Source organism: Cyprinodon variegatus, unplaced genomic scaffold, assembly GCF_000732505.1.
Source record: "Cyprinodon variegatus isolate N-32 unplaced genomic scaffold, C_variegatus-1.0 Scaffold33, whole genome shotgun sequence".
NCBI lineage: Eukaryota > Metazoa > Chordata > Actinopteri > Cyprinodontiformes > Cyprinodontidae > Cyprinodon > Cyprinodon variegatus.
Window position 1 is genome coordinate 341,868 of NW_015150486.1, and position 8,794 is coordinate 350,661.

Below are 8,794 nucleotides of genomic sequence, written 5' to 3' on the forward strand. Positions count from 1 at the left end.
TGCTGTATCTAGAACCGCAGTGTGTAGCACAGACCACCCTTCTATATTGAGCAAAAATAAAAAATGTCTGTGTCAAGCTCACTGCGACACAGTGCTGTAAGAGTATAACCAGGAAGCGAGGTAGGAGGGCAAAATAGGTTTAGCGCCACCGCAGCACGGGAGGGAGAATTACGTCCAGGAGCAAATGGATAAAAATAGACCGGAGGAAAAAAAAAACATGAATCGATTCTCTTGCAGACGTGTCGATGCATCGGATCGTCGGGTGTTGGATCGATAGAAAACGATTATTATTTACACCCCTATTTAGCATCGTCATTTTTTTCCCGAGTTACGCATTAGTAAACAGCATAATTACTTAAAATAAGTGCCTTTGTTCTTGGATTGAGACGGTAAAATACACATTTTGCCAATGGAACAAGACAATTTACACCTAAAATCAGAAAACACAAATGCATTGTCTTATTTCAAGTGCATATTAACTAATTATCTTATTTTAAATGTAAAGATACTCATTCCATTGGCAAATTGCCTCATTTACCTACTTAAATGAAGGATAAATACAGTTAATTTAAGAAATGTATACCTTTCTTCTAGCTCTTTTTTCCAGTGTACACCTGAAACTTTTAAAAAAACTATCAATATCTAAAGAGGTCCTTTCTTCTTAAAATAAGTGCCTTTGTTCCTGAACTGAGGGGGAAAATGAGCCACTTTGTCAATAGAACAAGACAGTTTAACTTTAAAATAAGAAAGAATAATTATTGCATTGTTATATTTCAAGTGCATATTATCTAATTATCTCATTTTAAGATTAAAAATACTCATTCCATTGACAGATCATCTTATTTACCTTTTCAAATTAAGGTTAAATATATTTAATATAAGAAATGTTATTTCTAGATTGTTTTTGCAGTATATGAGCGAAAATCAATGAATTGTCGCTTACCTTGGTACACTGCAAAATAAATCATTTAGAAATTAGTACAAATTCTTTAAAAAAATTGTATTTACTCTTAATTTGATCAGTGAAATAAGATGGTCTGCCAATGGTATGAGTTTTTGTACACTTAAAATAAGATCATTAGATATGATGCACACGAAATAAGAGACCGTTGCAGTTTTTTATTATTTTAAATGTTAATTGTCTTATTCCTTTGGTGAAGTTTGTCTCTCAATGTAAAAAGAAATGCACTTATTTGAAGAAAAATCTACCTGCTTGGATTTCAGTTTTTGCAGTGCACAGACGTTGAATCATGAGCTCCCGTTGGTTGCCGTCATGTCCAGCTGCTCTCAGCAGCTCCGTCCATCTATTGCATTTTCTAAGCCTGGTTTCTGATTTTGGGGAATAAAACTGCCTGTGTTCCACCCTTTAACTAGTTAGTAGTACTTAGTAAAGCTAATGCATTAGCTTCATGTTACTGGGTGACTCATGTCTCTGTCTATCATTAGTCTAAATGCTGAAAACTTTCCTGGAAGTGACTCCGTACTCTAATCTGATTGGTTCAGCCACATTGAGGCAACATGTTAAGGTTTTTGTCCGAGCTGTTGGATCAGATTCTTGCATCAAGTGATTAACTATCTGGGTGATGTTTCTTTCTACAGTGGAGAAAAAAATCAAATATCAATTTTTGTTTTTTTTGTTTATTAATGACGCCTATAATTTAGGAAAATATGGATGTTTTTTTTATTTTTTTTCCCCAATCCACTGCCTGAGCTTCCTACGGAAGAGGATTAGGGCCACTGGAAAAAAAAAAACAAAGTTAACTGATTTTTTTAATTTTATTTCAGTATAGTATGGGAAAAAAGTCAGAATTCTGACTTTAATCTCAGAATTCTGACTTTTTTTCCCATGTTAAACTGAAATAAAATTTAAAAATCAGTTTACTTTTTTTTTTTTTCAGTGGCCCTAATCCTCTTCCGTAAGCATCAAAGCTCAGACTAAGATTAATTCATCACTTTTTGTTTTTAGATGTCTCCTCATAACTGACGGGGAAAAAAAACACTCTTTGAGATCACTAGCTGTTTTATTTTCATTGTTTGTCGTGAAACATGATTATTTTCCAGCTGGGATTTTGTTTCCCTTTAAATTAAGCTCACCTCCCAGAGGGGATGACGGACATCAAAGCTAGTTTTTCAGAGCAATTTATATAATTTATTGTTTTTGTTATGAAACTTGAATAAAAAAATTAAAAAGAGATCAACTAATCCGATTTGGCAGGAAAGAAACATCAGAGATCAGACTTTTAAGCCCTGTGGCCCATCCCCGTGCTTTCTGCAAACAATTTAACCCAATCGTTTAGGTTCTGTTACCATGGTGATTATAGGCTCAAGAAGCTACAAGTTTTAATTGCATCGCCACTTGTTGTTTTGAACAGTAGTTGAACGTAGTTGCAGAGTCTCTTGAGTCTTTATGTTTAAAAAAAAAGGACAAAATGTTGCATTTGTGCCATTTTGGTAAAAATCTAAATCAGACTAAAAAGAGAATTGATTTGTTTTAAAACTGGAAGTTTGAGTTAGAAAAATCTCACTGTTGTTCACAAGAATCTGTAAAAACTAAATGAAAATGTGTTTGATTTTTAGTTTAAGCTGGTTTTGTCTTTTTTTTGATAAGTCTATATTGCAGGCAGTAGTTTTTACATGACTTTCCTGAGTTAACCTTACTGTAGTCTCCTACTGAGTAAAGACTAGGTTTTAACCCACATCTGTCAATCCCATTCCTCTAAGAAGATTGCAATGAAAGCTGCACAATCCTCAGCATAACCTCCGTGTGTGTGTGTGTGTGTGTGTGTGTGTGTGTGTCCATGCCCAGCAGACAGACCAGCAAGGTAATCCTGTTAGCATGACGGTGCCCCATGTCCAGCTCATCAACCCAGAGAACCAAATTGTAGAGGTGAGTCAGCGCTGAACCCTTCATGGGTGGTTGTTGTTGTTCCAGCCTGTAACGTTATGCTTGTGAGCTCAGCTAAAAGAAGTCTGAGATGAAAGCTGCTTGTACCTTTTCAAAGTTGCACTCGAAGAACGACTATAGAGTCGTTTCTTCTGTTTACTACGCGTGTTGACTCAAACCCTCCCTGCAGACTGTTGTCGGTCCCAATCGCACATGCATGCTCAGACATAACACTGAAGCTCTGAGTCACAGGCACGGCGTCAGCTCCCTGCACCGCAGCGGAGATTCGAGTGGAAAACTCAAAGATGTTTAATAGGATGAAACTGGGATTGATTTAAGATTTTATATCGACCTCTGACGTAGATTTCTGATCTTTAAATCTGTTTTTGTTCAGCCTGATGGTAACATGGCGCTGGACAGCGATGAGGGAGAGGAGCCGTCTCCAGAGGCCATGGCTCGCTACCTTTCTATGAGGCGACACACTGTGGGGGTACCAGACCAAAGGTGACTTTTATTAAAACTGCTTTTCCCTCTGATCTCAATATCGAAACATTTCTCTTTCCTTTTTTTCTGAAAGTCTTTTCTTACTCACAAAAGTTTTATCCCCATTGAACTTCAACCTTATATTGGGATTTTGTTTTAAAAAGCAGTGTGGAAAATAAGGATTTTACCTCACTGCTATTTTGCAAGCTCTTCAACTTAGAAATCATGGAGGCGTCTGACATTGTCATTGTAGGTGCATGTCCACTGTGAGAGACATAATCTAAAAAAAAATATCCAGAAATCACAATGTATAATTTTTTTAACTCTTTCTTTGTATGATACAGCTGCAAATAAGTATCATACAAATAAAGAGTCTTTTTCAGCCCGTGGCCTTCTAGCCTCGTGAGACCATCCTGATTTCGCGAGCTTTCAAGGTTTCACTTGCAGATCAGTCTGGAGACTCTCTGTTGAAGAAAATTTGGAGCCGTTCACCAAACGAACGTCCAATCAGCGTTGGCTTTGAGGCGGGTTGAGGTGTGACGCAACGAGAAGCGCGGCAGTTCAGTCTAAAGAACATGGCAGCTTCAGCCGATGAAACTAGCGTTAGCGTGGCTATCGAGCAAGTTTTATCGGAATTACAGAGTATTTCTTCACCGAAAGAAGCGCAAAACACTGCTCTGGAGGCTTTTCTCAGAGGAAAAGATGTTTTTGCTCTTCTCCAGACTGGTTTCGGCAAGAGTTTGATCTATCAATTGGCTCCTCTTCGTCGTCGCTCTGGTACGTCATATGCTTCGTTGATCTGATTGGTTTATTTGGCCCGTCTATCACCAACATAGGCCAATCAGCTAACCAGTATTTTCGCCCCTTCCCAAAATTACTTCAACGGAAGGTTTCCAGATGGATATGTGGAGCAAATCTATCTGGCGGAATCAGGTTAGTGGCCTTCTGCCAGAGGTTAATTGTGAGTAAGAAATGGCCCAGTCAAAGTCCAGAGTTAAATCTTAAGGATCTGAAGGAGATAAAGTCTATAGATGTGCAAAACTGGGATTAAAGTTATTATTTAAAGCAAAAGTAAAGACCTGCTGACTAACTTCTGATGTTCGGGTGCTTCCATCACAGGACGGAGATGCAGGAGGAACTCCAGAGGCTTCCACCAGGTTTCCCTCGTGGTGTGATCCCCCAACCCCCCTTCCCTCAACTTACCCCCACTATGGCCCAAATGCACACACTCATGCCCACACAGAGCCTGCAGCCTACGCAGCAGCTGGAGTACAAGGTACAGTGGCTGAGTTTATTCTGGATGCTTTTCTTTTTTTTTTAATCTGTGGAAACCCTCCTGAATATTTCCCCTCCGTACGACGCTGCAGGAGCAATCGCTGCTGCAGCCGCCTACTCTGCAGCTCCTAAACGGCATGGGCCCCCTGGGCCGAAGAGCTTCCGATGGCGGGGCCAACATCCAGTTACACGCTCAGCTCCTGAAGAGGCCCCGAGGGCCCTCGCCGCTCGTCGCCAGCCCGGTGAGGCTCCATATCTCTGCATGCACGTGTTTTTCAGCCCGTGTGCCGAACTTGTTTGACGAGTGAACTCTTTGCCTCTCTCAGCATCCTAATACCTCTGTAGCTCCGGTGGATGAGGAGGGGTCAGATGGAGAGCCAGACCAAGAGGCGGTGCAGAGGTAACCCATGGTGACGGGGTTTTTGGCTAAGGGTATTGGTTATAGAGATGCCGTCTGAACAGGGAAACGCTGAAATCTAGAGATACCAGGTCAAAGTTGAGATGAAGATTAGAGCTAGTCAAAAAATTCGTAGTCAGACTCATAGAATGCGCTCCAGAATCTATCGGAGGGTATTTCTAGGGTTTATTTTAAAATCATTTGTAGGTCGAAGGTTTCAGCTTCTCCTCTTCAGACTGCATGTCCTCGTCTCCTCGCCGGTGTCCTGGGTTGCTGGGAGTAAGTGCCTTCAGGCTGCTCTGCTTTTTTCCCCCCTTGGGAGGTGGCCACTGTGCTGTGGTGCTTATCCCATCTTTTCCTCTTTCTCCATCGCGCAAAGTGCCTTCTGCCACCATCCCGAAGCGATTCTGCCATCCGTTCTCTCAAACTCTCTGACCCAGAGCTGCTTTATCTTTCTCATCTGCGTAAGTGCCAAAATGGTTCTGTGGACTTTTTTTTTATTTTCACCCTTTCTCACACAGCTTTGCTAACTCTGAAGCTTGCCAAAGCGGCGACCGCAAAAGAACGTAGCAACCGACCCGATCCTTTAATTGGCAGCTGGGTGGTTGTTTGAATCCCATAAAGCCTTAACATCCATCTGTGGTGTCATTTGATTTGATGTTTTCTGATTAGCTAAGATGATATGAATGATGGCACCTTTTGGCAGAGGTGGGAAGGGCTGGGCCTCCCCCGCCCCCATCCCTGTTAGCCAATGAGGACAGAGAGCTGACCAGCGCTGCTTCCTGTCTCCCACCCTCACCCCGTCCTCCTTCCCCCTTCCTGCGGCCCAGGTACCTGGCGAACCGCTCCAAGCGGCACACGGCGCACGTGCTCCCAAGCATTTCGCATGGCGACCCCTCGACAGAGTCGCAGCGGCCCCAGGGCCCCCGCCAGAGGGGCGGCTGGGTGCCTGACACATATGCCCGGTGAGGGGACACGCTAACTCTGACCTGTATATGCACCAACACACTCCCACGCACAGAGTCCCACTTAAACACTCACACATAAAAAAAGTGCCTGGCTCTGGTTATCACTTCCTCACATTGGTGCGAAGGCACCAGGTGAGGGATGTTCTTCCATAGAGATGCACCGATCACTTCATCTTGATTCCTCCTGGTTATTTTGAAGGTTTTTTTTTTTTTTTTATTCTACATTTCTCTTCAGTAACTAAAACCCACTCAAAATTAGAAAGGTAACGAGGAACTAATGGGTTGTTATATAGTTAAGGTGGCAGTGGAGCCTCCAATCCCATTATATAATTATATGTAGTCCCACTGTAAAAATGCACCTAAAATAAATTTGTTTCTTGAAATAAGTGTAAATAACACTTTTATTAATACTCTGCTCAAAAAAATAATGGGAACATATGAACAACACAATATAATTAAATCAAAATTTTGTGAAATCAAACTCTACTCTAGTCAACTCTTGTCTCCTTGGGAAGCAACATTGACAATCAATTTCAAATGCTGTTGTGCAAATTGAATAACAACAGGTGGAAATGATTGGCAATTAGATTTCTATGTGTCTATATATACTCTTTACCCTGTATATAGCTAGCTCTTAGTTATAGAAAACATATTTATTGTTCAGGAATAAGGTTTTAGCTCTGTTAGACTGGTAGCCAGGTAATTGACATTTCATCGTCAAGATTCACCTTGTGTTTTTTTGTGCAATGACAATAAAGGAAGTCTAAGTCTAAGACACACTCAATAAAGAAGTGGTTTTGCGGGTGGGGACCTCAGACCGCTTCTCAATACTTATGCTTTCTGGTTGATGCTTTGGTCACTTTAGAATGATAGTGGTGCCTTTACACTCGTGGTTGCATTGGACAGACATTGTAGGAAGATCATAAAGGCACATGGAGGCCACAGACAATACTGAGCCTCATTTTGACCTGTTTTAAGGACATTACATCAAAGTTAGATCAGCCGGTAGTGTATTTTTCCCTTTAATTCTGTGTTTGACCCCAAATCCAGGCCTCTGTTGGTTAATTAATTGTATTTCCATCGATATTGTTGTTTCATTTTTTTTGTAAGAACATTACATTTTGTACAGAACAACATATTCAATGAGAATATTTCATTCAATTATATCTAGGGTGTATTATTTGTGTGTTCCCTTTTCATTTTCTTGAGCAGTGTATATTAAGGATGTTTTTTTCTTGTTTTAAGCGCAAACATATTTTTCCATGTTTTACCTACCTGTTCAAATCAAGAACGAATTGACTAATTTCAAGAAAATGTACTTTTAGTCCATGTTCTGCAGTGGAGGTTCTCCTTAAAAGAGGAATGTGGCAGAAACAGTGGAAACCCTAGTTGAGGCGAATATCTTTGGGAGCTTTTCTTTTATCAAGGCACATTTCTTATGGGTTCTTTTGTTTTGACATCATTTTCCTCCAATTAAGAACATTTTTTTCTTTGTTACTAATGGATGATTTATATTTCTGTCTCCAAATCTTTATATTTGACTACGTCAGAAAGACCTAATCCAAACATGAGGTTTTGTTGAATTGCTCTAGTTAAACATTCCCTGAACAAGTGAAAGTCTAAGGACATGCAAACATACGGTAGTTTTAGTGCGTCTGTTCAAAATATACAACAACAAAAAAGTGGTTGGTGGTTAATATTGCAAAACCCTCACCGGTCATTATTTGCATGAGGAAAGAAACAACTTATACCAAAGCTTTTACTGGATTTATTTGTTTTTTTTTGTTTTTCTCATCAGTTCTGGGAATGTTTAGAATTCTTTTTTGTTTGCATATTTTTGCTTTACCGTGAAACTGGAGGCGAAGGCTCGAAGGTCTGACGTGTTTGTTTCTGTGTTTCTGACTGAATGGGTCCGTGTGTGTCGCTCTCCCTGTGTCACGTGCCGTGTTTTGTTACCCTTCACGTGGATGTGTGTGTGTGTGTTTGTGCATTTGCCTGTGCACCTGTGTGCACCTCCCTCCCCCACCTGGCTTTTTCAGATCCACCTATAAGGACTGTAACACCCTACACCTCCCCATGGAGCGCTTCTCTCCTGTCAGACGCTTCTCCGACGGCGCCGCTTCCATCCAGGCCTTCAAGGCACATCTGGAGAACAGCAGCCTCATTAAGCAGCTCAAGCAGGTGCATCTCTAAGTTTAATGAGGGGAGGGGGGGCTGTTTAATTTTTAATTTTTTTTTTTTCTTGTGGTTTTGTCGCATTTAAAGCATGTACATTCTTTACTTTGGTCATTCTAAAAAGGTTATAGCTGAACACACAGTGGTTAATAATAAGTAACATGAAAAAGATTACTTAAAATAAAATCCGATAATCACAAAAACCCTTAAAGGCATCAGATCGAATCTCGGATTCTTTTTAAAAGATAATTTGCTGTGAATCCAGCAGATGTTTTGATGTATTTTATTCCAAAAAGGCAATAACATAAATATAAAAGATTTATTCAGAGCATTGGTTCTTGGGCATGGTAAAACAAACTGCACTTTGTTGGAACCCTAAGTTTAAAATCATTAAAATCAAGCTGAAGTATTTTATTTAAAAATATTTTGGTCTGACACGGACTAAACATAATATCCTCCTTTTAAAGGAAAAGTCCGGTCAGCAGGGAATAATCAGTGGATCATTATCTATAACTAAAGCAATAACTTTCGTCTCGATTGCTGCATCTGGGAGCGGCCATTTATGCCCAAATATAGTAACCCCTCCCTCCTGCCAACTTCTGGCAGTGACGT

General features: G+C 40.4%; 1 protein-coding gene across 4 annotated transcripts in view; it reads left to right on the top strand.

The window, feature by feature from the left end:
* Nucleotides 1-8,794, top strand: part of sik3 (SIK family kinase 3) — an 80,613-nt gene that overhangs the window by 49,854 nt on the left and 21,965 nt on the right. Inside the window, exons 10-16 of one of the 4 annotated variants that reach the window (XM_015402053.1) lie at nt 2,807-2,887; nt 3,279-3,388; nt 4,487-4,643; nt 4,735-4,884; nt 4,969-5,042; nt 5,870-6,004; nt 8,047-8,188. In XM_015402053.1, the coding sequence (XP_015257539.1) occupies nt 2,807-2,887; nt 3,279-3,388; nt 4,487-4,643; nt 4,735-4,884; nt 4,969-5,042; nt 5,870-6,004; nt 8,047-8,188 (849 nt within the window). The remainder of the gene's footprint in view (nt 1-2,806; nt 2,888-3,278; nt 3,389-4,486; nt 4,644-4,734; nt 4,885-4,968; nt 5,043-5,869; nt 6,005-8,046; nt 8,189-8,794) is intronic. The other 3 variants (XM_015402061.1, XM_015402069.1, XM_015402079.1) reach the window with 3 other exon arrangements.